The following is a 26525-nucleotide window of genomic DNA, read 5'->3' as shown; positions in this document are numbered from 1 at the left end:
CTCTTTCTCAAATAAATAAATCTTAAAAAAAAAAAAAAATGGCCAGGGGGTGGAGGGTTGGGGAGAAGGAGTAGGTAGGTAGGAAGGGAAAAATCCTCTTCTCTGGAGAAGGGGTTAGCATGAATGTTTCTGACGCCTTAGGGAGAAGCAGTCCAGGCAGCCACTGCTCAAACTCAGGAGAGCACTGGGGCAAGAGAGGGATGGGGGCAGAAAGAAGCTCTAAGGGGAGGGAGGCCGAGCCCCTGCCCAGTGCTGGAGCACCTATCTCTGCTGGGGCCTGGGTGGGGGTTGCTGGGCACCAGGACCAGGAGAAGGTCTGTGCTTACTGTTAAAAGTTGTCTGCTCCCCAGTGTGGTCCACCTAGACATACTCCAGAGGGCAGGAGTGTAAACAGGGGTGTACTGAAAGCCCCCGAGGCCCCACAGAAAACAGATGGCCTGCAACCTCTGACTGCCCCGTGCTACGCCTCTGGAAGACCAGCGCTCATCTGGTTCAGGGTAGAATCCTCAGCTGCAGCTGAGCTGGTTTCCTGATCATTCTGTTCCCTTGCGCTCTCCCTAGCCCCGGCCCTGTAAGTGGGGAAGGCCAGGCTCCCCGCCCTGCTGAGAAGGGCCCCAGAGGGTGGCCCCAGCCCAACCTACCTTGCTCTGGGAGGGAGGGCCTGGCTTGCTGCTGCTTGCAGGGCCCGTGGCAGGAGTAGACAGGAACATGCTTCGGAACAGCCTGCGCTTAAGGGTACTCTCCTGGGTCTTAGGGCTGGGGCTGCCCTCCCCACCCGGCCTGCCTGTTGCTGAGCCCACCAGGCAGGACTGCGGCCGGGCCTCTTCGGAACCATGCCTAGGAGCCTTGGTCCCACGCCTACTGGTGGCTGTGGGGGGTGAGGTGCCAGGTGGGGAGCTCTGTAGGCAGGCACCCAGCTGCAGGCAGCGCTGTGTGGCACCCTGGAACTCTGTGGGGCCTAGCGAATGTGCCTTGGTGGCCAGCCCATTGGGTAGGACCCTTGGGCTCTGTGGCTCTGGCCACGGCATCTGCCTGCGGCCTGCTGGTGTGCCCCCGTTGCAGCTGAGGTAGAGGCCATGGGGGTCAGTGTGCTCAGACTGGGGGCTCTGCAGGTACATGTCCGGGTCCGTGGCCCAGTGCTCATCCCCCAGTAGCCCCAGGGACTGTGCCCTCCGCCGGCTGGTGGGGCTGCGGCCACGCAGGGTGTTGGAGCTGATGACCGACAGCTTCTGGATGTCATTGAGCAGCCCTGAGATGTAGCCATCCGTAGGCACCGAGCTGCCCCGCACCACTGTCTGTAGGGGAGAAAGAAGAGCTTGAGCAAGCAGCCTGCTCATGGCAGGGAGGGGAGGTCCCGGACCAGGTCAGAAAGCCTCTAGGGTGCCCTAGGGGAGGAACACCTGAGGACCTCGCTTGCTGTGTCATCCAGCTGTTCCTTAATTTTGCCCACAGCAGGTCAGGCCGGTGTGGGGGTGGGGTGGGGCGGGGTGGGCGTGCAGAGATACAAGGAGAAAGCCTGTTGTTATGGGGTTTGCAGTCTGGCAGGGCAGACGAGAGGTAAGCACGTCAAATGGTATGGGCAGCTGAGCTTGAGGTTGCTGAGGGGGCACAGGGAGGTGGCCAGACCTCGCCTGGGGCCTGCTGTCATTCTCTAGCTCTGTCTGTGCTTAAGGGAGACATACGGAGCTCCTGAGGAGGCAGCAAGTAGTCCAAGGCTCTCCTCCACATATCCTGGCTTCGTGGCCTTCAAACCCCGGCAGGCCTCTCACTCCAACCCCTCTTGGCCCACACAGCTAGCTCCCCCTAGTCTGGGAGCCCCAGCCCCATAGAGGCTGCGAGTCCAAATATTGCATGGGACGCCCTGATTAGCAAAGGATTATTTGTTGTTGCCTGAAATTCAAAGTTTGCTGGGCATCTTGTAACTCTATTTGCTGAATCTGGCAAACCTACCAGCCTGCGGAGAGGGGCTCCCCAGGCTCCTCCACCCTGGAAATGGCATCACCACCCTGGGTGAGGCTTATTAGCGGGGAATGAAAACAGCCAGTTAATTGATAGCTGGTAATTGGGCGGTTCCTCCAGGTGCCTCTGTGGTTTTGCCAGGCTTGGTGTTCTGTGGGTGGGAGAGGCTCGGCCCAAGCCCTGCCGCCGCTGCCCGCCTCACCTTCATGGGTTGGAGCTGCACCCTTGTAATGCGAGAAGGGTCCACCACAGGCTTGGGGCGACGCAGTGTGTCCAGGATGTTCTGCCATTGTGGGGGGAGGCCCACGAACTTGCCTTCTTTGGGGTCGAAGGAGGTATGGACGCGGTGCTGGAAGTTCTGCGGGGCTGAGATCTCCGGGCGTTTCTTCTTTTTCTTTCGGAACATGGTGCCTGTGTGGGGAGGGTCAGGCCGAGCTCCAGGGAGGGGCTTTGTGGGAGCATAGGTGGCTGCAGTGGGTGCTGCCCACCCCCCATCCCTGCGCAGGGCTCCCTCCCTCCAGCCCAGGGCTTCCCCTCACCTCTCATCCCTACTTCCTCAGGGAAGCAAAGTGGTCCCAGAAACAACAAAAGGGCCAGAAATAAGCCAACACAGACTATAAACAAGGAAAAGAGATGTCTGTCTTGTCTATGCCAAGTCTCCTGCCCAGCAGGCAGACCCGGAGGTGTGTTTTTATGGGATCCAAAGCCCATTACAAATACCATTCCACTGTCAGATAACTTAAAAAGGGGAAAGAGGGAAGCAAGCAGGCAAATTCGTTTTATGAAGCAAGTGTGACCTTGACAAAAATAAAGATAAAAATAGCAGAAGAAAAAATTTGAACCAGTCTCACTATGAACAAAAATGAAGATCCTAAACAAAACTAGTAAATGGAATCCAACAGCATGTTAAAGTTTTTGTTTAACTCAGGCTTGTCTCAGGATGGTTCAACAATAGAAAACCTGTTTCTGTGATAAACAACATTCATAAAAAGCCAACATGTTATCTAGTCTGCAGTCTGGGACCACGTATCACAGGACCAGGAACCCCCGAAAGGACCCACTTGGTCACCAAGTGCTTTGCCCCAATTCTAGAAAGGTCCTGAGTCAAGGACACATCTGGTGTGGATGGGGACAGCTGTGTAGGGGTAAGTCTCCCCAAGGAAGAAAGCGCCTCCCCACTTTGGGCTCTTTTCCCTTGAATGTCAGAACTGTGTGCAAAACATCACCTGCAGCCAAACCTCTATCCCTGACCTTGCTAATCTGGACTTTGCCTAAGGCCCTGTGAACAATGTCAACAGCTACCAGCCACATGGGCATGCAGATTTGAGATGGGGGGGCTGGAAACCCTGGTGACAGACTCCAGCTTGCCTTCAGGGAGTCCTGGGCCAGGACCACATACATGTTGATGGAAGACCGGTTGGGAGTGCTCACTTGAATGCTTTTGTAACGGAAGCAGCTCAAAACAGCTCCATGGTTTTTTTGGATTTTGTTTTTAATTTTTTTTTTCTTTATCATGGTAAATACACTCAATGGGCTCTAATGTCACCAGGAAAGGTCACTTCTAGGTTTCAAGAAACAGATATGTTTCTTGAACTGAATGCTTGGATCCTCCATCTATCCAAAGTTTTGGTGGTGTGGTGCTGTTTTCTTTTTGTTGTTGTTTATTTATTTGAGAGAGAGAGAGAGAGAGAGAATGTGAGCAAGGAAGGGCAGAGGGAAAAGGAGAGAGAAAATCTGAAGCAGGCTTCACGTTCAACACAAAGCCTGACACGGGGCTTGATCTCAGGATTCTGAGATCATGACCTGAGCTGAAATAAAGAGTCAGAAGTTGAACCAGCTGAGCCACCCAAATACAAGTTCTTGTACATAAACTACCAGAACAAGTACAGGCAGAGCCATGGCATTCTCTTTTGGTTCCTGCTCTGGAAACAGCATTTTCCTGGTCACCTTAGCAGGTTCTGGAGGAGGTTACAGACATGGGCAGTAGCTGGTGGAAAGATAGGGCTCCTGGAACAGCCACAGCTTTTCCACGAGGAATTCAGCACGTGTGAATCAATCTGAATCCACATCACACTTCTTGGAATGTCAGCCGCTTATGGGGCCTTGATGTTGGGAGTCTACCAAATGCTTCCTGTTTGCAAATCCACATGTGCAGGACCCCCAAGGACCAAGGCCTTTGGAATGAAATATACTTGCTGAGTTGCAGGTGAATTATAGGGAGTCTCCCGCTAGTCTGGGGAGGCTCTGAGCAAGCTATCTATGTGATTTGTGCCTCGGGGCTCTTCATTTATAACACAGGGTTAATAAAGGGTGCCTTACAGGCTTTGGGAGGCTTAAGTGAGCAGACCCCCAGTGCAAGGGCGGCGGGGGGGGGGGGGGCGCTGATTCTCTTGCCACATTGCTTCTCTGTGAACCTGTTTCCAAGCAGATATCGGGATGTGAGCAGATGCAAATCCAGGAGAGAGGCCCCATACCTTTCCTCTCAGATTCGCTGGTCGAGGGGCCACACCTAATTTGGGGGACCAGGGCACCTTACCACCTCCCCATTGTATAGATGCTTTGCAATTTGGTAAAACATCTTCCTCCCTCTCAGTGTTTGCCTCTCAAGAGTCTTCATTCTGTAGTCCTGTCTTTATGGCCTCACAGATAGACTCTGTCCCTAAGATTAGCTTCACTGATGGTTCCACCCTCCCTGCCTCACTCTCTTGAGTGAACTCATACTTTTTTGCAGGTGCAGGGACATCCCCTAGAGCTGCAGAAGAGTGGGCTAATACTTTTACCCCCGAACATCCTTCTCCCCAGCTCCCTCGGCCCCACCTGAGTGCCCAGCTTTTTCTGCAGGAATGTGTGAAAACAGCATCTTTAGCAAATGGTAAAATGGCTCTGGGATCCCCCTCCTGGGTCCCTTCCTGAGAACAAGTTTTTTCCCAGAGGCAGCAGGAAAAGCCTGAGGAAAAAGGACACCACAGAGTCCTGGGGCCCAGGGTTGTGGCAAGTGAGGGTCCGGAGCTACTGGAAGCAATGAACTGAGCTCAGGTTTTGGAGGAGTGAGGAGTATGGTCAAAAATCAGAGCCAGTCACTCAGCTAATGGGAAATCCACCCCGCTAAAGAGAGGCTGCTGAGACTCATCCAAAATGTGGTGAGTCCAACACTGCCTGGGACAACATGATTGTGTCCACAGAAAATTGAGAAAGATCTGCATACAAATTATTGGAATTAGATAAGTGAATTTAGAAGGTCCTTGATTCAAGGTCAACATAAAGAAAAAAAATCAGTTGTATTTCTTCAGACCAACAACAAACAAATAGAAAAAAAAATTATTTAGGGGCACCTGGGTGGTTCAGTAGTTGAGCACCTGCCTTAGGCTCAGGGTGTGATTCCAGGATCCTGGGATCGAGTGCCGCATCGGGCTCCTTGCAGGGAACCTGCTTCTCCCTCTGCCTGTGTCTCTGCATCTCTCTCTGTGTGTCTCTTATGAATAAATAAATCTTTAAAAAAGTTTTTTTTTTTTTTTTTAAAGATTCTGTGGTACAATGGGAAATAGATATTTGGTCTTAGTTTCCTGTTCCTGGCATAGACTCCTAACACCCTTGAAATCCCAAATGCAAAGAATGTTCAAACTTTCGGCCCTGCCCCACCTCTGGGGAAAGAGTGGGGCTGGAGATTGAGTTAATCATCAACGGTCAATGATTTAATCAATCATGCCTATGCAATGAAGCCTCCATAAAAACCCCTAAACCACAGGATTCAGGGAGCTTCTGGGTTGGTGCACACATCAAGGCTGACAGGGCATAGAAGGAGCTCTGTGCCTCCTACCCCATACCTTTCCCTATGCATCTCTTCCACATGGCTGTGCCTGGGTTGTACCTTTTATAACAGATGAGTTCCATGAGCCGTTCTAGCAAATTACAGAACCTGAAGAGGGGTTCATGGAAACCCTCAACTTATAGCCAGTTGGTCAGAAGTATGGGGGCCCCAAGACTCACAACTGGCATCCACAGTGGAGGATGGCTTGTGGGACAGAGCCTGTGGGGTCCGTGCTGCCTCCAGGTAGTGTTAGAATTGAATTGAATTGTTGAATATCCAGTTGGTATCTGAAAGTTGGAGAAATGGCCTCAGGAAGGAAAAAACCCTTCTCATTTGCTGTCAGAAGTGTTACCAGGGAAACAGCTTTTCAGACACCATTTACCATTTTACATTAAAAATGTCAAAAACTAGGAATAAATCTAATCAAAGATATGCAAGGTCCCTACATTGAGAAATATAAAACATTATTTAAAAAATTAAAGAATGCTCACAGATTGGAAGACTCAGTGATATAAAGATATCAACTATTTCCAAATTAACCTACAGGTTTGTTTCATTCTCAATCAAAATCCCAGCATAGGGACACCTGGGTGGCTCAGCAGTTGAGCATCTGCCTTCAGCTCAGGGTGTGATCCCAGAGTTCTGGATTGAGTCCCATATTGGGCTCCCTGTGGGGAGCCTGCTTTTCCCTCTGTCTGTGTCTCCACCTTATCTCTGTGTCTCTCATGAATAAACAATTTTTTTTTAAAGTCTCAGCATATTTCTTTTGGTAGAAACTGACAAACTGATTCCAAAATGCACAGAGAAACATAAAGAATCGGGAATGTAAAGATAATCTTGAAGAACAAGGTTGAATGATTACACTACTAGATACCAAGATTTATTTTAACAGTATAATAACTGATATAGTGTGGAACTGGCACAAGGATTGACAAATAGCCCAGTGGAACAGAAGAGAGAATCCAGAAATAGATCCAGTCATATAAGGTCACTTAATTTATGACAAAGGTGACACTGCAATATGGTAAGGAACAGATGATCTTTTCAGAAAATGTAGCTGAAACAATTAGATATCCATATGGAGAAAAAAAGAATCCTGAAAAATGAATTCATGCCATACCCCAAATTAATCAGATCTAAATGTGAAAGGTAAAATCTTAAGCTGGAGGCAGTGATGGGGGTGAAGCCCACAGTCTGGCTGTCGCCTGCTGCAGGTCCAATGGGAGTCACTACGTAGGGGCCCAAGTTTAGTGGGCTCTCCTGGAACCCATGACATGCTGGGGCAAAACGTCCACACATGTGGGTCCCAGGGATAAATTAAACTACCAAGATTTTCTCTTTGTCCAAAGTAGAATTTTTTTTAAAGATTTTATGTATTTATTTAACAGAGAAAGAGCATAAACAGGAGGTGCAGCAGAGGGAGAGGGAAAAGCAGGCTCCCCACCCAGCAGGGAACCCAACAATGTGGGGCTCGATCCCAGGACCCCGGGATCACAACCCAAACTGAAGGCAGACATTCAACTGAGCCACCCAGGCGCCCCAAAGCAAATTCTTGATGGCAAAGGTTAGGAATAGGGAATTCTTATTCTTTCTAGGATCTTTTTTTCTTTCTCTCTCTCTCTCTCTCTCTTTATTTTCTATTTCTTTCCATCTTTCTTTTTAGGATTGTATTAATTTATTTTAAAGACAAAAAGAGAGAGAGGGTGCACGTGAGCAGGGGGAGGAGCAGAGGGAGAGAGACAAGCAGACTCCATCTTGAATGTGGAGCCCAAAGGAGGGCTCCATCCCAGGACCCTGAGATCATGACCTGAGCTGAAACCAAGAGTTGGACGCTTAACCAGCTGGGCCACCCAGCTGACGCTCTAGAATTTCTTTCTAAAGAAAACCAAACATTTTAGAATAAAGAGTGATCATGAGGACTGAATTCCTAAGAGACACACTCACCCACTCAGGCGTCCAATGTTGCCAAATCACTGGGTGTGAAACCCCTGAGACTCAGACATTCTGCATCTCTCTGGCAATGGGGCCTGTGTCCTTGGAGCATGTCACCTGCCCAGATTAGAGGCCTTGTCTTGCTGTTTCTAGGTCTCCATTTTCCAGCCTGGTTTCCTACCTTCTGACCCAAGCCCAAGGGCCTAGGGGCTGAGGGAAGGTAGTTGCTACATCAGCCATGAGGCCGTAGTAGTAAATCAGCCCATGCTAGCCCCTAAAGTTGCCATCCTAGTATCTCCACCTCTTTGCATCCACACTTGATCCACTTCGTAGGGGAGCCTTCCTTAAAGAAGATACCCTGAGGAGGGAGGAGCGAGGAGGAAGGAGGAAGAGAATTTTCCCTCCAAGAGCCAGTCTCTGCCTTTCTGTCTGCCTAGACTGATGGAAATCACATGGACCTGACACTCTGAAGTAGAGATGGGCAGAAGCAGAGCACCAGCACAGGCAGCCCTCTGCTGCCCCAGCCTCTCCTGTCGGACACCTCATCCCAGTGCAGGGGAGGGGGATGCTGAGGGTTCTTTCTTAGGCCTGAGATCCATCCTTGTGATTGAGGAATGCTTTGAACTTCCCTCTTCTGAATGGCTGCAGACATCACCTGCTGGCCATGGGCTGGCCCAACTAGACCAGAGGAGGATGCCTGGCACCAGGAGGGAAGAGCCCTGTCTAAACCAGTTTGAAAAGGAAGCTCCCCAGGCACAGCTCCCGCTGAGACTGCTTCCTCCAAGCCAGAGCCTGGCAGATGGGGAGCCCGTCAGTTCCTGGCAGAGGCTTTCTGGAGGAAATACTGCCACACCCAGTAAACCCGAGGGTGGAGCTGGTGGGAGAGTTCAGGGAGCCACAGGTCTGGCGTCACTGGTGGGTAGGCTGTCATGTCAGAGGAGTAGGAGCCAGAAAGGGAATGTGCTAGGCTCTTTCCAAGGATCAATGAGTTTAATTTTCTCACCAACCCTGGGAGGTAGGAATTACTATTATTACCCATGATTCTAGAGGAGGCTGAGAGAGCTTAAATAACTTGCCCAAGGGAACAGAATCAGGAAACGACTGAGTTGGGGGTCTGAACCTACATTTGGTTCCAGAGCCCCTGCTCTGGCCACCATGCTCATTCTGAGGGAGTTGGGCTGGTTGTTCATCTCTTTCCTGGGGGTCTCTATAAACAGGCATGAGGCTGAGCAGCCTGAGTAGACTCATGGGAGTGTGGAGAAGGGGTGGGCCAGGGCCAGCTCCCTCAAGATTGCTCGGTTTTTTCCTGGGCTCATCTGTGAGTCAAAGGCCAGAGGAGATTGGGGTTGTCCTGACTTGTAGGCTAACTCTTGTTTTGTTTGGAATTGGGTTTTGTTTTTGCCCTGCAAGAGGTGGGTAAGATGTTCCAAAGAGCTCGTGTTGATGGCCGTGACATCAGGACCTGGCATATGTGAGAAAAGCTGCAGGAGCAGCAGGAGTGTATTTTGTCTGGCACAGACCCACAGCCCCTTGGTGGGGTCTCAGCCTAAAGCTGGGCAACCTGCAGGCTTGGCTCAGGGAATGCTGGGCAGAGCTGTGTGGCTGATGCTCCTGTTCCATGGCTACAAGGGCGTTGGGTGGTGGGCTCCCCGTGGCAAGGCTGGTCTAGAGTCCACAATGGGAAGAAGCAGAACAGCCACAGTGAGAGTGGGTTACCCTCTCAAACTGCTTCTCTTGGGGAGGAGACATCTATCTGCCAGGGCTGGAGCGCCAGGGCCACCAAGCTGTTTCATCAGCAGTGGTGGTGTCCGACAGAGTCACCCACCTTACCGTCCACACCCAGCTCCGAGTGGGTTCTGGCTATTTCCACACGTCAAATCCCTGTCCAAGGAAGGACTTGTAGCCCACTGAAGGGATCCGCAAGAGTGGGCTGCAGGCTAGGAAGGTGGCTTCCGGAAAGTGAGTCCAGAGGAGTTAGCAGTTACTCTGAAGGGAGCAGGATTTGGTTGGTTGTGTCAGTCCTGAGATACGGGTAAGTTTTTAGGAACGAGGCTGGTGGGATTCCCTTCCATATCTGGGTGACTGGGAAATGAAGCACCATGGGCCCGACTCCAAGCGCTAGTCAGCCAGAATGGAGAGACACATGGGCTTCCTCTGAGGGAGGCTCAGCGCCGGCTTATCACAACTGAGCACCGGCTTGCTGTGGCCCAGACTGTGGGGTTCCTAGTTCCTGCTGGTGACTTCAGCCCACTCTCCTTTCTAGGCTGCAGCATTTCCAGTGGTAACAAGGAAATGGACTCATTTGCCTCTGCCAGCTTCTCTGGGTACATGAGGAGAGAAACAGTACCTGCTCTAGTTCAAAGGGGCTATTTGAGGCATTTTTAGTAAATACTCACTCGGGCAATCACCACTCAGGGTGCTTAGTGTAGGCACTAGGGCTCTGGCTGATCAAGTCCCATAAAGGATCTCCTCACCACAAGCCTATAAGGCAGGGCTATTACTGTACCCATTATGCAGATGAGGAAACCTGTGCTCACAAAGATCGAATCATTTGCCCAAGGAAAGCAGCAAAGAAGGGGAAGACCTGTGTCTATCTGAGCTGATGTGAATGCTGCGACAGGCAGCTGTCTCCCTCCACCACCACACCCTGTCTCATTCTCAGGCCTGTTCATGATGCCTTGGGAAAGGAACTATTCTAGGATCATGATGCTGGGGTAGAGGCAAGCCCCTCAGTTCTTCTATTATTTTTTTTTTTTTTAAATAGGCTCCACACCCAGCATGGAGCCCAATGTGGGGCTTGAACTTATGACCCTGAGATCAAGACCTGAGCTGAGATCAAGAGTTGGATGCTTAAGTGACTGAGCCCGCCAGGCCCCCCTGAGCCCCAGAGTTCTATAGCACCTAGAAAGGTACCTCCACTTCTGACCACATCCAGGCACAGAGTGGCCTAAAAAGGACCATGTTATCTCCAGGGCTGGGACCTTCCACCCGGAGATCTGTAGCTGGGTTGTCTGACCTCTTTGTAACCCACTTTGGGAACTGTCATCCTACACACCGTTCTGTGAAGAATGACGGGCCTCACCGGTCCCCTGGTTGAGAATACGATAGACAGAAGCCAGCCTTTCACTGAGGTATTCTGATTTGGCCAGGAATATTTTTCTCAAATTTTACTTTCTGGAGTTTGTTTAAATATAGAATTATGCTAGTCACTCATTGATTCAATACATTCATTTATTGTATATTAACTCTGCTCCGAGTTTGAGGGACTGTGGTAATGAAAACAAAATCCCTGGTCTCAGGCGGTTTGGCCTGCTTTTCCAAATGGATGGTTGCTAGACACCACCTTGATCTGTGCCACCTGCCAGAAGAGATGGTGATGCATGTGCTATGGGACTTGCTCAGGGGGTCTGGCCATCCCTCTGTCCCTGGCCAACTTTCAGTAACTCAGTGGTATTTCTGCCAGGGACGTGTCTGTGGCCTGCTCCTGTGGTCTGCAAGAATATGTTCGGTGATGGGGAGCTCCTCCCCCATCCTGTGGCCCCTGCCCTGTCCTTCTGTCCCCTTGTACCTCATCCTTTGTGTGGAGCAGATCTCTATCCTCCCTCAGCTGCTAGCAGGGGGCTGGGCCTGCCATCTACCCCTCTTCACATGACAGGAGTCAGGAGAGATGGCATCCCAGCACCATTTCCTGGTTCCTGAAGTCTCACCAGGAGGAGGGGCCTGAAGAGAGTTTCATTACCTTGTCTCCCCAACTGTCACCTGCAGGGTGGATGGGTCCTAGACCCAGGCTGTGCCCCTCACTGCCACTGCTCAAAGGCTCAGTGAGATCTGCCCAGAGCCACCGTGCTAAGGCATGGAGTGTCCCCAGGAGGCTGAGCAGTACCTTGAGGTTTTGCTGTCCCATTGGACAGGCCCAGAGAGAAGCTGAGTATGCAGGGCGGAGGGCATTATGCACATAAGCCAAAATACCTGGGTTCCCTGCCCTTGTCACTATTCCCACACTACAGGTCCCAGTGAATCCCCAGGGTAGAGATAATGGGGCTGTTGTTGAAAAGAATATGATAATAAAGCTCATTCAATCTCTTGTGTCAACACTCCAGTTGAATGAGAGGCCAAAGAGCCAGGCTGGCTAGCCAGGAAGGTCAATATTGACTCAGGCCTGCCTACTAATGCAGTGCTGTGGTCCAGCAGCGGCTCAAGCCAGAGCAGCCCTCTGACCTCTGTTCACTGTACTTAGAATCCACAGCACTGGGCTTTCCTGGGCACGGGGTTATCGCCAAGGGAAAAGTAAAGAATGGCCTTCCTGAAAGGGCTGTGACCCGGGCACCTCTTCACTATCCCAGATTTTCAGCAGCCTTTACATGCAGAGGCCTGAGTCCTCATCACAGAGTCCTTAGAGAATGGCTGGAAAGAACCTCTAAAGTCCCTTGTCACAGGATTAAGTCCCCCAATAACACAAAAAGATTATGTTTTATAGCTCTTAACTTTCTGTATCTCTGTTTGGTTCCCCTCTTCACTTTAGGCTTACAATATTGTGAGATGGGTCAAAGCTGCTTCACTGGATGTATCTTAAAGGTGCAGGTGGCTGGGGAAAGGGAAGGGGAGACCAGAAAGGGAACATACACACAGACAGGTATAAAGTGCAGAGCACGTGTCAGACGGTGTGCTAGGTATTTCTTACTAGTGCATTTTATGGTCACAATTCTACAAGCTAGATATTAGGAGCTCTGTTTTACAGGTGAAGAAACCGAGGCTCAGAGAGAAACACCGTCTGAGATGGTAATCCAGTGTCTCTGCCTCCAAGCTTCTCTAACATGCCTGGTGCCCAGAGAAGGACTTGCCCCAGATCACAAAGCCACTGAGGGCAGAGCTAGGACTGGAAGTCTCAAGCCATAGGCTGACTCTGTCCTAGGCAGCCCTGTGGCAACAGTGTGTCCAAGGTCTCCCATGGACATGTGAGCACATGTGACATGTACAGAACAGGCTGCTGTCTCTGCCTCCAAAGCTGGATCCTCTTTCAGAAATGGCCCCTTCCCCGGGCCACCTCACTACCTGCCCTCCACGGACCCTCTGCCTTCACTTTATTCTCATGGCTTGCTCTAACAACCAGTGCCCCCCCCCCCCCACCTGCCACCACAATCTCCTGCCACAGAGCCAGATGATCCTCAAAGTTCTCCAAGAGAACTCAGGGCTCAGGTAGTTTAACCTTTCCAAAGCAATAACTAGAGGTTGGGGAAGTGGCTCACGGCCAGGGATGTTTGACATTTATTATTTATCACTGTGACTTCTCACAATTATACTATGAGGAAGCCCCAATCACCCGTTTTATAGGTGAGGACATTTAAGTTTGAAGAGAAGTAAAATAACTTGCTTGAGGCAAAAAAGGCAAAGTCAGACTTTGAACCCAATTCTTTCTGATTCCAAATGTGTTCTCAGCTACTGTCCTATGTATGGCCTGAGGAGAAATGGGCAGTATTATAGTATGTGCTACACCAGTTCCCAAAGACCCGAACACAGATGTAGACTGGACCCTCCTCTTTTCCCCGACCTAGGAAAATACATCAGGGGAGCCCAGAAACAGACCAGAATAGGACAAGACACAGAAAACACAGCCCACACCCCAGGGAGCTCTTCATGTCTTAGCCCTTGGTGTTCCTAGCAGCATCTATACATCCCAGGCAGGATGCCACTCGTCGGGGGTGGGAAAAGCTGGAACCATTTTAGCAGGTTGGGGATCTGGGGAATGAGTGAGCAGGCTGGGATGTGCCAAACAGCATCAGTGCCTGGGGCTGCCTCCTGACCTGTTCAGCACAGACAGGACCAGTTCACTGCCCTTCCTGTCTGGGAGCCTCTCTCCCAAGCAAGAATTCAGGGCACCAGCCTCAGTGACACTACCTTGCCCCCGACGGGCATCACACCTGATGACAGCAGAGGCCTGTGGGCTGGGCTGGTGGGAATTACAATGTGCAGCCACCAAGGCCTGAGAGAGGCACCTGTAAGGGACCCCTGCCTGACAGTGCCCAGAACGGCCCGGAGGGCCACCTGCCTGCCCACTGCCCCCCACCGAGGTCTTGAGGAGGCTCCTGGACACCTCCCCGGGGGCTGAAGCTTCCTCACTCACCTCCGGGCCGCCTTCCTCGCCTCCTCTTCCTCCTGCCTCCTCACCGTTCAGTGGGCAGAGCTCTCAGGCACCCAGGAGAGGGGAGACGGGGGACCTTCCCCGCCGGTCCTCTGAGGCCTGGGTGGAAACAGATCAGAAATTCACTGTGACAAATGTAGTGTGAGTCTCCGCGGGTTCTGCGGCCGGCGGCAACCCAGAGCACTCGGGGCGCCCCCAGGCTGCCTCCCGACACAGCCGCCGGCTCCGTACCGGGAGGAGGCGCGGCGGGCGCCCCCCCTGGCCCCCGCCCCGAGCCCCCCCCCGCCCCGCGCTCCCCCCGCCCCCCCTGGCCCCCCGCCCCGCGCTCCCTCCGCCTCCCCGGCCCCCCGCCCCCCGCCCCCCGCGCCCCCGCAGCCCCGCGGCCCGGCCGGAAGCACCGGCGCGCACGCGGAGGTCGGGCGGGCGCCTGCCGCGGGCTCGCCTCGGGCCCCGCGCTCACGGCCGCTCCGCCCCGCGCCGCCCCCGCCGCCGCGCCCGGTGCACGGGGCCCCGGCAGCGCGGACTTCGGGGAGGGGGCCCCGGGGGGAGGGCCGCGCCGGCCGACACCGGGCCCCCGCGGCCCGGGGCACCCACCTGCCCGGCGGGAAGTCCCCGGGGAGCCCGGGAGGCCGCGGGAGCCGGGCCCGCCCTCCGCGGGAGGGACCTCGGCGCCGGGCACGCCGAGCGCTGCGCCGCCTCACCTGGCCGCGAGTTTGATTTCAGGGCGTGGCCTCAGGTAGGACGCGGCGAACGCGGAGCCCGGAAAAGTCGCCCGGGGCGCAGGGGCCGCGGCCCGAGCCTCCTAGCCCGTGGGGCGCCGCCGCCCGCCCGGCCCGTGTCCTCCAGTCGCGGCTCCGGCTCGGGTCTGCCCGCCGCGACCTGCCGGCGGCCCCAGGGCCCCTGGACGGCTACACGGGCCGGACCCGGACAGTCCCGGGCGCCTCGCCGTGTGCGGATCGCGGGTGCGCAACGAGAGGCCGCAGGGCCGACTCCTCCCAGATGCTAGAGGTGCGGCGGGTCTGCGCGCACCCACCCGCACCCACCCGCACCCGGGGTCCCCAAACCGGGCGCCTTGGCCTATCTGTGCCACCTGGACAAGGCCCTAAGACGGGGTGGTTCCCGTAAGCAGGCAGGAAAGCCAGGATTTAAACAGATTCCGACTCTCTCGTCAGACCCTGCTCAGTTCTGAGAACTTCTGCCTCTGGATTATGGCCCACCCCCCCTCAAGGGGACCTTTCGGAGAAAGAAAGCTTCCAGGAGCCCTGCACTCCCAGAGAGTGGGATCCCCTGTGTGTCCCCAGCACTGCCCTGGCCTGGGATGGCCATTCAGAGTGGCTGACTCCTGGTTGCCCTTTGCCCTGCTTCTTCTCAATCAGCAAGCATGTATGCTGTGGGGAGAAGCCGGACCACATGGCTGTCTCTTCCCTAAATAAGGAAGTGAACAGGGGATCCATGGGTGGCTCAGCAGTTTAGTGCTTGCCTTCAGCCCACAGCGTGATCCTGGAGTGCCAGGATCAAGTCCCACGTCAGGCTCCCTGCATGGAGCCTGCGTCTCCCTCTGCCTGTGTCTCTGCCTCTCTCTCGCTCTCATGAATAAACAAAATTTTTAAAAAATAAGGAAGTGAGCAGACCCTTGCTGTCCTAGACTCGGGCCCCAGAGTTGGCTGTATCTGATCCTGGCTTGGAAATTCAGTATATCTAGACCTCAAATAGCTGCCCTCAAGCAGTGGCTGGATGACTACCAATGTCACAGTGGGGACTGAGGACAGTGCTGCAGTTTTTGTCATTGTTGGGTGCCTCAAACTTTAGTTATTTAGTTTATTATTGCCATGTATCATTTTTGTTCACTGATTCTTTCAAGCTATCAATGCAACTTATAGATAAAGCATTTTGCATATGGGCTCTATTGCTTATGCATGATTTACTATAGGCTCCTGCCAAACCAAGCTAAGATGGCTAATGGGAATTCACCAGCCCTGAACACCTGCACCCTTTCTGGCCACACTGCAGCCCCCCCCCCCCCGTTTCCCTCCCAGGAAAGTATGGTGGTGGGTGTCAGAGCATCAGGGGAGATACCGTCACAGGTGAGCCCTGGGTTAGTGGCATGGAAGCTGAGCAGCTAACTTCAGGTCGCCCTGCTGCTTTCTCCACGCACTTATATTTAGTCTCTGCTCCTGCTCTTGCCCCCTGTCTCCCCTCCCCCTCTTTGCATCTTTCCCAAGAGGATTCTCTCTGTTTCCTCTGACAGGGCCACACTGAGGCCTGACCTCCTGTGGCCCCCCCCAGGAAGCTGCCTACTGAGCCTAGGCTGAGGGGGTCATGTGGCTGGGCAGGGGCAGCTGGTGCGTATGGCTTTCCCCACAGAGTAGGTACCTAGGGATGTAGGAGCACTGGCTAAATGCTGGCTACTGGAAGCAGGTTGTGCTGGATGGGAGGCTTCAGGAAACTGGTTGTTGAGGATTTTAAATGAACCATGAACAAAATTAGAATGAACTGCATTACGTTGTTGAACCTGAATCAACACCCTAAATTATTTTTTACTGACTCATGGATGCACACAGGAGTTATTTTCTTTTAATATAAGTAACTTGTAGGGCAGCCCGGGTGGCTCAGCAGTTTAGCGCCACCTTCAGTCCGGGGCCTGATCCCTGCAGACCCAGGACCGAGTCCCCACATCCAGCTCCCTGCACGGAGCCTGCTTCTCTCTCTGCCTCTCTCTCTCTCTGTCTCTGTCTCTCATGAATAAATAAATAAAATCTTTAAAAAAATACTTAAAAAATAATATAAGTAACTTGTAAAAAAAATACAAATAACTTATATACCAAAACCAGAACTCCAAGCCGTATTTTTGAACTGTTGAACTACAATAAAGTATGATCATTATAATATTATCAGAATTGAACTAGTATTTAATTTGGTGTGAATCCAGGCTTGGGTGTCCTGGAAAGGCTACTAGTCAGGTCCCATGCATCCTCACCCTGTAAGAGTGAGTCTAGGAGACTGTGGGAGCAGAGATGGGGTTTGGGTCCGTAAGAGAGGCAGAGATTCTCAAATATAGCTGATCTGGGAGCTAATGAATCTCTCATCACTAAGAGCTGTTAAGAACTCAGATATGCTAGAGAAAAGGTTCCTGTCCTGGATACTAAATAACACTAGGGGACCTCTCGGGCCATCCCAACTGCAAGTTTCTGCACTTCAGTTGCATCTACAGATGAATCTGCCGCACTGGCTTGGATGACCGTCTGCAAATTGGGATGACTGGGATGTGCAGAATGGGACCTGAATGATTAATTCCGGTATGCGAATCCCCTCCCTGTTCCCACCGCCCTGCGCCCCATCCTCTGATCCATGCCCAACTCAGCCTTGCCCAGGCAGTGGCAGGAAACAGTCTGGGAGCCAGAGCCATGTGCCTCCCTCTGGCCCTGTTCCCAGGTGGCATTGCCAAGCCCAGGGAAAGGGACTAAGCACACCCTTATTTGAAGAGCCCTGGTGGCTGGTATAGGCCTTCTTCTTGTCCATGCGCTCCCATTCTACAAATTGGACAGAAGCTGTATACAGGGACACCGAGAACTGACATTTCACCATGGACAATGCTGCTGGAGCCCTTCCAGCTCTGGGGCATTGGCCAAGCAGTACTGTCTGAGAGGGCAACAGGTCAGGCACAGGGAGCAGGGCGGGTGTTTCCCAGCCAGCTGTCTCTTAGCCTTTGGCTGTTGGGGCCTGTTGTAACATCTGAGCGCCAACAGCCAGGGCTGAGAGCCCAGGTTAGGGCCAAAGAGGAAAGATATGGATCTACTTGTGGTTTTGAAACAAAAACACATTATCCTTTCCCGTACCTTTCTGCTCTGTGACTTGAGAATCTTCCTAGGGAACAAGAACTGCTGACAGGCTCACTTACTCCTTCCAGGGCTCCTTCGTCTGGGTAAGTCTGCTCTCCACTAGTATTAGAAATAATTGTGCCTGCCAGTTAGGGCATATTTACACATATCTCACTTAAGTCCCCATAGCAGCCCCGGCACAGAGTACTATATTGTCATATTCTCACTTTACAGACAAGGAAACAGGCTTACAGTGGTCAAGGAGCTAGCTTAAGGTTTTACAGTTATTGAGTGGCGGAGCCAGAGTTTCAACCCAAGTGTATCTGCCCCCACCTGTTCTCTTATCTATGCTGCTCAGAGGTCCCTGGTTCCAAGAACTGTCTGATACAAGATGACCGTGTGGGGTCAAGTCCCAGTGAACAGTTGGTAGGGGAACACTGGCCTCCTTGTGCCAACTCTGACCACCACCCAAGAAGGGTGGTTCATGTGACACAAAGTATATATAGGGAATATCCCTTTCACATTTCTTTTTTTATTTTTTTTTAAAGATTTATTTATTCATGAGAGTCAGAGAGAGAGAGAGAGAGAGAGAGGCAGAGACACAGGCAGAGGGAGAAGCAGGCTTCCTGCAGGAGCCTGATGCAGGACCAATCTCAGGACCCCAGAATCATGACCTGAGCAGAAAGCAGACTCTAAACCAATGAGCCACCCAGGTGCCCTCCCTCCCTCATTTCTGAGGAGGGCATGAAGACCCCCACATGGCCCTGGGTGCATGGGGGCAGGGGAGCCTCAGTTTCTTCCACCCTGTCACTGAGTCCCCTGCTGGGAGCCAGGTGCTAGATTTTCCCAGTCATAAGCCAGCACCCTGCCTAAAGTCCCTGCATCTGTCCTTCACAGACCTAGCCTAGGCCTGGTGCTATGGGGCCTACATGCAGCCCTGCTGAGGCAGTGGGTGCTGATACACCTACTACTACTTGGCTGGAGGAGCTCCTGGAGCCTGGGCTCCAGGAGGGGCAGCTGCACACTCACCCTGCAGCCCTAGGAGAGAGGCACACTTGGGAAAAGACCCCTTCCTCGCCCTCTCTTCCAGGGTGCCCAATATCTGTCCCTTCCTGCTCAAGGGGCAGCCTGGGCCAGTGCCCCTCACCTGATGGGACTGCCCGTATATTTCTGCTGTTGGGACTGAGAGACAGGTGCGAACCTCTGAGGGTTTGGGAGTATGAATGGAGGGAACCAATGATGCCCAGCCCTTGGGGGCCCTTAGGCAGGAGAGACATAGGCAGTCTTGCTACAGAGACCATGGGTTCTTGTAGGGTTGGAGCCCTCTGCCTCTCTAGGCTTCCAGGGTGTCTCAGTGTCAATCTTGATGTGTATGACAGGGGAAACTGTGTCCCTTTCTCTTGGGAAGGTGATGGGATGATGAGGCTAGAGCACTGGGGTGCCGGAGTCCTGAGGACCTGCAGCCCCAGACAGGGTGAGAGGCTCTTGACCCTTGGCCCTCATTGGGAGGGTCCAAGGCAGAAGCTCCTCTCCCCATGCCATGCACTGCTACAGGGAGCACCAGAGCTCAGTGTGAGTGCCACAGGGGCAAATCCCAGGGTTCTTCCAGGAGAACTTGCTACTGTGTCAACCCAATAGGTCTATCCACTACAGATCCCATAGAGAACCCTAGCCCCAGGTGGCAGCAGTGTCTGGGCCCAGTTAGGTGTTTGGGAAAAGCCTATGGGATTCACCGGGCCAGCTGCTGGACAGATGTGTCCTTGTGCCATCCTGAACCTTAGTAGAGGTGAACCACATGGAGAAGCCTCCAGCCTCTCTCTACCTGTACTGGGTTTTGTTTTGTTTTTTTTTCTCAAGTTCTGCATCTGTACTAGGTTTCCTATGCCAGTGGGAATACACGGGCCTGTCCTCTCCAAATGCAAACTGACACTGGAGGCTGAGCTTGCCTGACAGTCCTCAAGGGGCCTGGTGATGTGAACAAGCACTCAGATGCAGAGGCCACCGTCCACCCAGTTCAAGGGGGCCGAAGCAGGGACAGAGAAGGCTGCAGCCCTCTTCCCAGTTTCATGGGGGTGCGGAACTACCTTGGGGAGGGCTGGACACAGAAAGAGCTACCTATGTTCCAAGGACACTCATTTTAGAGATATGATGAATTCATTTAATATCTTCTCACTGGGATCACTTTGCAGCCCTTGCTCTTAATGGGCTCCAAAGTTCCATCCAAATGTCTGTTGCTGGCAGTTCAGTTCTCTGGCTGGCATTTTTGCTAGCAGAATGAATAGCTGGAAGCTGCTTGAATGGAAACCCTTCATTGTCCCTTTTTCTCTCTTCTGAGCCTCTAGCAGTTTTGTCCCTTTTTGTCTAAGGTGGGCTCAGGGCTGTGACTGGCACCTGTGCCCTGGATCCCAGGGCCTGGCTTCAGGAAGGACAGGTGAGTGGGGGGAGCAGAAGGCCTGTGCCCGATCCCGTGAGAGGACAGACCGGAGCCCTAGCGAAGGGAGGAGTCTGAGGAAACATGGTGTTGGTTGCCTTAGCCCCGTCCACAACCCTCTGGGGGACAACATCTTAGCTCTAAGTGCACAAAGTTCACACACTCTGGGCAGTGTGGCCTCTTGGGAACATTGACTATAATGCTCCCAGAGCTCCCTTCTGCACCTGCCATGAGTCAGTGTTAGACGGCATGGCCTGTCCAACGGCCACTTGGCTGGGCTGGCCTACATGTAGAGGGGCCTGGAGGGGCCCAGGCAGCTACTGCCATCCCTCCTTGGGGGTTTTTCCTTCCTTAGTCTCTGGTCCACATCTTGACTACCCCAGGGACAGTGGCCTGTGGAATCTATGTGTGAACGCTTCCATGGCAGGGTGCTGGTGTGCACTGCTGTGTCCACTAGTGGCACAGTGGCCTTCGCTGGGATGATGGGTGGTGTGGGGGCAGTTTTCCTGTCTCTCCATCCTCTCCTCCACAGGGGTTCTGTATGCACGCTCACTCCTGGCCTTGCATTCTTGCCTCTGAGCCTGGCTCCATCCCTCTCCAGGGCATGGGACACCACCTTTCTGGATCCCAGACATACCAAGACCCACTATACTGGAAAATAAGTCTTCTTGTCCAGCTTGGGCCTGGTGACAGGGTGACAGCTGACAGGCAGCAGGCCTCCTGCTTCTGGGATCTAACCTCTGGTGGTGGCCCTTGGCTATTTAATTTCCTGCCTGGGGTCATGGTATATACTAGTGAAAAGACCACCAGAAGTGAAGGGGCTCCTGTGTGTCTCCTCTGACTTCTGCCCTGGAATCTCTCTTTCATTCCTAGATATAGTCATCACTACTTTCTTCTTTGGCTTAAGGCACTGCCAGCTTTATGGTTAAAATGTAAAATGCTTCCTGGGACAAGGAGAACATAAGTCAATCCATTTACAAATTAGCTGGATCTGTTTATTGGAGAGTATCCTGGGCTGGGGGGGCAAAGCCTCTCCTTGGGGGACACTGATGAATGAACATGGGCTGAACTGGGGCTGCATGCTGGGCAAGATACAAGCGCAGGACAGGGTGGGGCCGGGGTGGCGCTAGTACAGAGCCAGGCCCCTGTTAGGGTAGGAGGCACAGAGGATCATCAGGACCTGTCTGGCCTCCTGGTGTATGGGGCCAGGCTGTCTTCTCCAAGCCATCAGGTCACCTTGCAGCTTTTGCCTGCCCATGCTTGGGGGACACATTTGATGTTGCTGCTAACAAAAAAGGCAGCGTGGGCAGTGAGGGAGTATAGGACTGGGAGGTGCGGACCCCCAAGGCTTGAAACCAAGGCTCTGCCCCCCAGTTAGCTGTGTGATCTCAGGACACACTTTCCTTCCCTGGGCCTCTGCTTCCCACTATAAAATTATGGGGCTTGATTAAACATTCTTAGAGACTCCTCTGGGCTCGAATGTGCTACGGCAATCCAAAGTGGTGAGCTTCTTTTGGGGGCAGTCCTTTCCTCCTCTGCGCCCCACCTCACTGACCCCGAACTGTGCTTGGGATGCACGTGGGGCTGTGGAATAGATGGTCCCCTGGCTCCGTCCACTCTCTGTGCCCTTCCTCATTTGAAGCTAAAAGAAAGAAAATGGAGGCTGGAGGCTCCAGGCCAGGAAGCTGAACCAGAGAACCAGTCCTCCCGGTTTTAACTCTGCCTGCCACTGCTCCTGCAGCCTTCAGGAGCTGGAGCAGGCAGGCAGGCAGGCAACAGGCAGCACCTCTACTTACCTTGAGTAAAGGTGACTGGCTGGTTGCTATTTGCCCTGAGGGTAGAGGTGGAGCGGGCTGGGTCCCTGACACAAGGGGTTCAGAAACCAGAGCAACTCACTAGCTGACCTGAGCTTTCTGGATCTGCTTCTCTGAGCACCCAGAGGTACCCCCTCTCTGAGTTTGATTAGCCTTAGTGTGAGAGAGAACACAGATCTGCCTCCACCTCCTAAGCCAGCGGCCCAGGGGCCTGAGTGCTTTGTGACCTGGGTAAACCAGAGCCAAGCAGAAAGATGCCAGCAGTTGCTGACTGAGGCAGCACGAGGGAGGTGGGGAGGGGGGAAGGTTGCCACGGAAGATCCACAGGTGTAGGAGAAAGGTCATTTCCTCCCCTCCTATAAAGACCTGGGTCTCTGCACTGCCTGATGTGTTGTAATGAGGTTTTATAGAAATTGCTGGCCAGCATGGGTGTCTCTTTGCTTGGGCTAATGTGGGTCTGTGCAGTTATGGGGGAACTGGAACCCATTTTTTTGCATGCTAACTCCCCCCAGAATATGAAAGTATGCCATGTTCTGGGACATACTTTACTCTTTGCGGTGGACAGATCCTGGGATTACCTTTCCTAAATCTGTAGAACAGATAACTTCGGCAGAAAAAGCATAAAGTCTCTGAGTCTGAACCTTATGGTTCCTGGGCATTTCTAAGTCACTTGCCAGAGCAATCAAGAGGTCCCCTGTGGTCTTGGGTCTGGCCCCCTGCAAGCAGCCCCTCCAAGTTTGTGCTTCAAGTGGGGCTCGTGAGTACACAGTTCCTCAATGAATCAGGGCCACCACGTGACAGAATTTCAGACCCACAAAGGAGTCGGACCAGGCCTCTTGATTCCTTTTCTGTCAGCCTGTTTTAAGTCCTCAAGACTTGCAACTAGACCCCAGATGGAGAAGGAAACTCTCAACAGACTCAAGTCATTTCTAGGAGAAACTCAGTGGCTGACAATTTGCCATTCAGGAAAAACTGGAGCTGGTATGGCATTCCTTCCCATTCCTTCCCAGCATTCTCCATTCTCCCTCTTGCATTTGTATACCTCCTCGAGCATGCATCCTCTGCCCATTGCTGTTCCAACGGCTTCTTCCTTTGCTTTCCATTCTCAATTAATCTGTTTTTATCCATCTTTGTTAGGTTCTACTTTAAGATCCATCTCCCAGTATTGGTCTAAATTTATAAATTATCTGGACTGGATGGGTCATGGCTGACAGCTTCAGCAGCGAGTCTGGGGCCTGGGGTGGGCAAAGGAACATCACCACCCTGTTGCCGATCAAAGCTCTATAGCTCAACTGGTCTCTGGTGGGGTTGGCTCCAAGCTCGGCTCCCTTTTCTACTCCTCTGGGGAAGAGCTGTAAGCTCTCCAGGGGAAGGGCTCATTCCTTCATTTATCAGCACTTTCCCCCCACCCCGTCTCTGCCACCTGTGTTTTGTACTTAGTCATCAGGCAACCCCTGAAAGCGAGAGAGCAGAACCAGGTGCCAATTGCCACCTCCAAGTGCTGCTTGGAGCCCACGTCTTGCCAAGAACAGACAAGTTTCCCTTTATCTCACGTCTTCTACTTCTCACCTTAGCCTTGAGTGCGCCCTCAGGCAGAGCTCATGAGGGGGCAGCTTCTGGTCAGTGTGCTTCCCTTGGCAGGGCCAGGTAGTCGAGAGCTCTTTCTGCCTCGAAAGTTTCCTTTTCCATGTTCTATCCCAACTTGTTGGCTAACTCACTTCTTTGAGGGTCAGGCTGCCGAATGCCTGTTCAGGAGGTTGGCTAGCAACCTTCCTACTGCCTGAGTCGGTCCTGAGTCCTGGGCCTTCCCACTTATGGTGTTGAGGGTATCCTAGAGGAATGGTTCTGCATCGGGCCACAGGACAGTCCTCCCTGCCTTCTGCACCCAGGACACAGTGTGTTAGAAGCATCTCTGGGACTGTCTCTCAGTGTCTCCACCTCTCTCCTGCCAGCCCCTCCCAGGACATGGGTAGGTATAAGAAAGCAGCCATCCAGAGCCCTCCCTGAGCCCTCTTGAAACCCCAGGCAACCTCTCCTCTTCCTGCCCTCCCATGCCACCTGTGCCCTGGCTTCTACCCTCTGCTTCCTCCTAGCCCAGGCAGCTGGCCTGCTGTTTGTCTGGCACTCCATAACCTCTGCCAGCAGAGCATGGGTATCAGCAGCTGCTCAGCTCTGCATACATCGGAGACCCCCTAGGCTTGGAGTCACCTTTTGCAAGGAGGCAAATACCTCCACTGCTGGGTCATTTTCCTCATACCAGAGCCAGGTATGGGGCTTAATTGATTGGGAGACACTGGCAGTTCATCTGGACTTAAGTCCAGTGTGCTTCTCCAGGACAGAGGGCACCCCCTCTCATCCTTGGGTACTGTGCTGAGTGAGCTTTACTGTGGCTAGAGACCCCCAGACCCACCTGCACCTTCCCTGTGCCTGGCACATTCCAGAGAGCTCAGCTCATAAAGAATCAGTCTGTCTTTGGGAGCCCAAAAGGTCTGTACAGCCCCCACACCGCCACCTTGCACCCATTCTCAAGTGCACAGAGCTTTTCAGCTTCAAGGCCCCCTCCTAAGCTGCAGAGGGGCCCCCTTGCTCGGCCCCAAGGCCTTATCCCTAGCTAGAAGAGCCTCCGTGGGGTCGGGCAGCCCTGAGTCCATCCTCTACTCCTGGTACCCAGTTCCCACCAGAACCAGCTTAGGGAAAGACCCTCCAGCCTTGCTGTGTGACACCAGGGAAAGACCAAACCGCGTGCGCTGGATTCGCCTGGCTTCTTCATGGAGCCCCAGCACTTTAAGCCCCGAGCCCAGTGGGCATGACCCTCCTGGAGCCAAGCGTGTCCTGAACCCTGCAGCAGAGCTGGGGAGCCTGGGGCCTGTGAGAAGCAATGGTGCCCAGCCAGGCGGTCCCCTGAACCGGACCTCCCGCCAAGTTTCAGAGTCAGAATCTCGGCCAGGTCAAACTCTGCACGAGGGCGTGCCTGGGAGCTGGGTCCCAGTGGTGCTCCATAAATATCTGTGGGATGAATAGTTGAGTGGAGTGTCCCAGAGAGGTGGTGGGGGTGAGCGGGGCCTCCCTGAAGGGCGTCCCGGTGGCACCACACCAGCCTGGCCCAGCAAGAGGGCGGGAGGTAAAGGCAGGAACAGTAGAAACAAGCATTTCTTCCTCCACCCGGGAAGCCAGAAGCCAGCTTGCACCAGGCTGTTTCAAAATCAACCTGGGAAGGCAGCAGCAGGCCCGGGTGGGGCGTGGGGTGTGGGGCTCCTCGTCCCGGAGCCCCGCGGCCTCCGCCCCTGAGCCTGGACGCTTTGGCGCCCCAGCCCCGCCCGCAGGGCCCGAGCCCCGGCCCCGGCCCCAGCCTCCTGGCCGCAGGGACCTTACCGTGGCCACTCTTGGGGCGCTGGGGGTGCAGCTCCTCACTCACTGCAAGCCGGTGCTCGTTTCTAGCCCAGGAAGAGGCACTCCCTTCAGGCAAAAAAAAAAAAAAAAAAAAAAAGAGAGAGAAAGGAAAGGAGGAAGAAAACCTCAGTGCTTTTCTTGCTTAGCCGCTTCTCCCGAAGGCTCCTGGTTGGTGTCGTCTTGGTGTCCTGCCCCTGTGGGCGCAGAGCCTTGCTCCCCCTGGCAGCTCACTCACCGGTGTGGCCCGAGCCTGCCAGCCCTCTGGGGGAGGCGCGGGGAGGTGGCCCACGCCCCTCTGCCTGACACACTGGAGCATGCTCCGTGGGCGCCAGGCCGGGCGGCGGCCCCGGCGGGCCCCGAGCGTGGGGAGGCCGCGTCCTGGCCGGCGCCTTCCTCCGGGAATGCGTCCCTGTGGGCTCGCAGAGGACACGCTTCGGTGCTGCCTGGCACTACATGGTCGGATGACAGAATTCGTTGGTAGGAGGCTGTCTCCTTAGTTCCCTGGGGCTGTCAGAAGACGGGGGGCAGCCAGTGGGGGTCTGGCGTGCTGGCAGGTGGGCCTCCGCCTTGGCCTCCCCCTCTCGGCCATTCCCTACCCGAAACCCTCCCGTGTCTCTGTCCTGTGGCCTCATAGAGAGGGTCTGGGCCTGAGCTGGAGCTGCTCCTCGTCCTGTTTAGGCCAGGCGCTTGGTGTCCCTTTTCCAAAGCACCCACCTTAGGGTCTGGGAGGGTCTGGAGTCAGTTAGGATTAACTGCTGCCAAGTCCTCCGTCCCCAGCTCTCTGTCCTCAGCAGGAGGGGGAGGGGATGACATGCACACCCTCATACACACACACCCAGCACAGAGCCACCTACCTGCACAGGCCAGCCTCAGCCAATCCAGCCTTGCTCTCCAAATGCCACTCTGACCCTAGAAGCCACTCATTCACAGCAATATCCTGCGGGAGGTGAGTTCAAAGCCAGCCCGGGAGAACTCCAGTTAGCACGGACCCGGCTCCCCTTCTCTCCTGACACCTCCAGAGGACACAGCAGCCTGATCACCATATCTGCTATTGCACTTCGCCGGCCAGCATCTCTCTCCTGGAACCTCGGGCCCCCACAGCATCTTCCATATCCTTAGGGGGAGGCAGCGGATTCCTGATAGGTCCCATCTTCCTTAGAGCCCAGGGTAGAGAGGGAAGGACTGGAAGGGGCAGGCCCCAGGTGCAGCTCCGAGTTTCCAGCTCCCAAAATAA

At 53.7% G+C, this 26525-nt stretch overlaps 1 protein-coding gene across 10 annotated transcripts in view; it reads right to left on the bottom strand.

The window, feature by feature from the left end:
* Nucleotides 1-26284, bottom strand: part of PAK6 (p21 (RAC1) activated kinase 6) — a 36514-nt gene extending 10230 nt beyond the window's left edge. For 2 of the 10 annotated variants that reach the window (XM_025998455.2, XM_072738247.1), the window contains exons 1-6: nt 26146-26284; nt 25274-25357; nt 13821-13937; nt 5947-6054; nt 2162-2370; nt 642-1295 (exon numbers count right to left, since the gene is read on the bottom strand). In XM_025998455.2, coding sequence (XP_025854240.1) covers nt 642-1295; nt 2162-2365 — 858 coding nt within the window. In that variant the 5' untranslated portion in view covers nt 2366-2370; nt 5947-6054; nt 13821-13937; nt 25274-25357; nt 26146-26284. Of the gene's footprint in view, nt 1-641; nt 1296-2161; nt 2371-5946; nt 6055-13820; nt 13938-14432; nt 14669-25273; nt 25358-25526; nt 25580-26145 lie in introns of those variants that run through there. The other 8 variants (XM_025998454.2, XM_072738246.1, XM_072738249.1 and 5 more) reach the window with 7 other exon arrangements.
* Between the last annotated feature and the right edge of the window lie 241 nt (nt 26285-26525).

This window comes from Vulpes vulpes, chromosome 15, assembly GCF_048418805.1.
Source record: "Vulpes vulpes isolate BD-2025 chromosome 15, VulVul3, whole genome shotgun sequence".
Taxonomy (NCBI): Eukaryota; Metazoa; Chordata; class Mammalia; order Carnivora; family Canidae; genus Vulpes; species Vulpes vulpes.
This window is presented reverse-complemented; position numbering and strand designations above follow the sequence as displayed.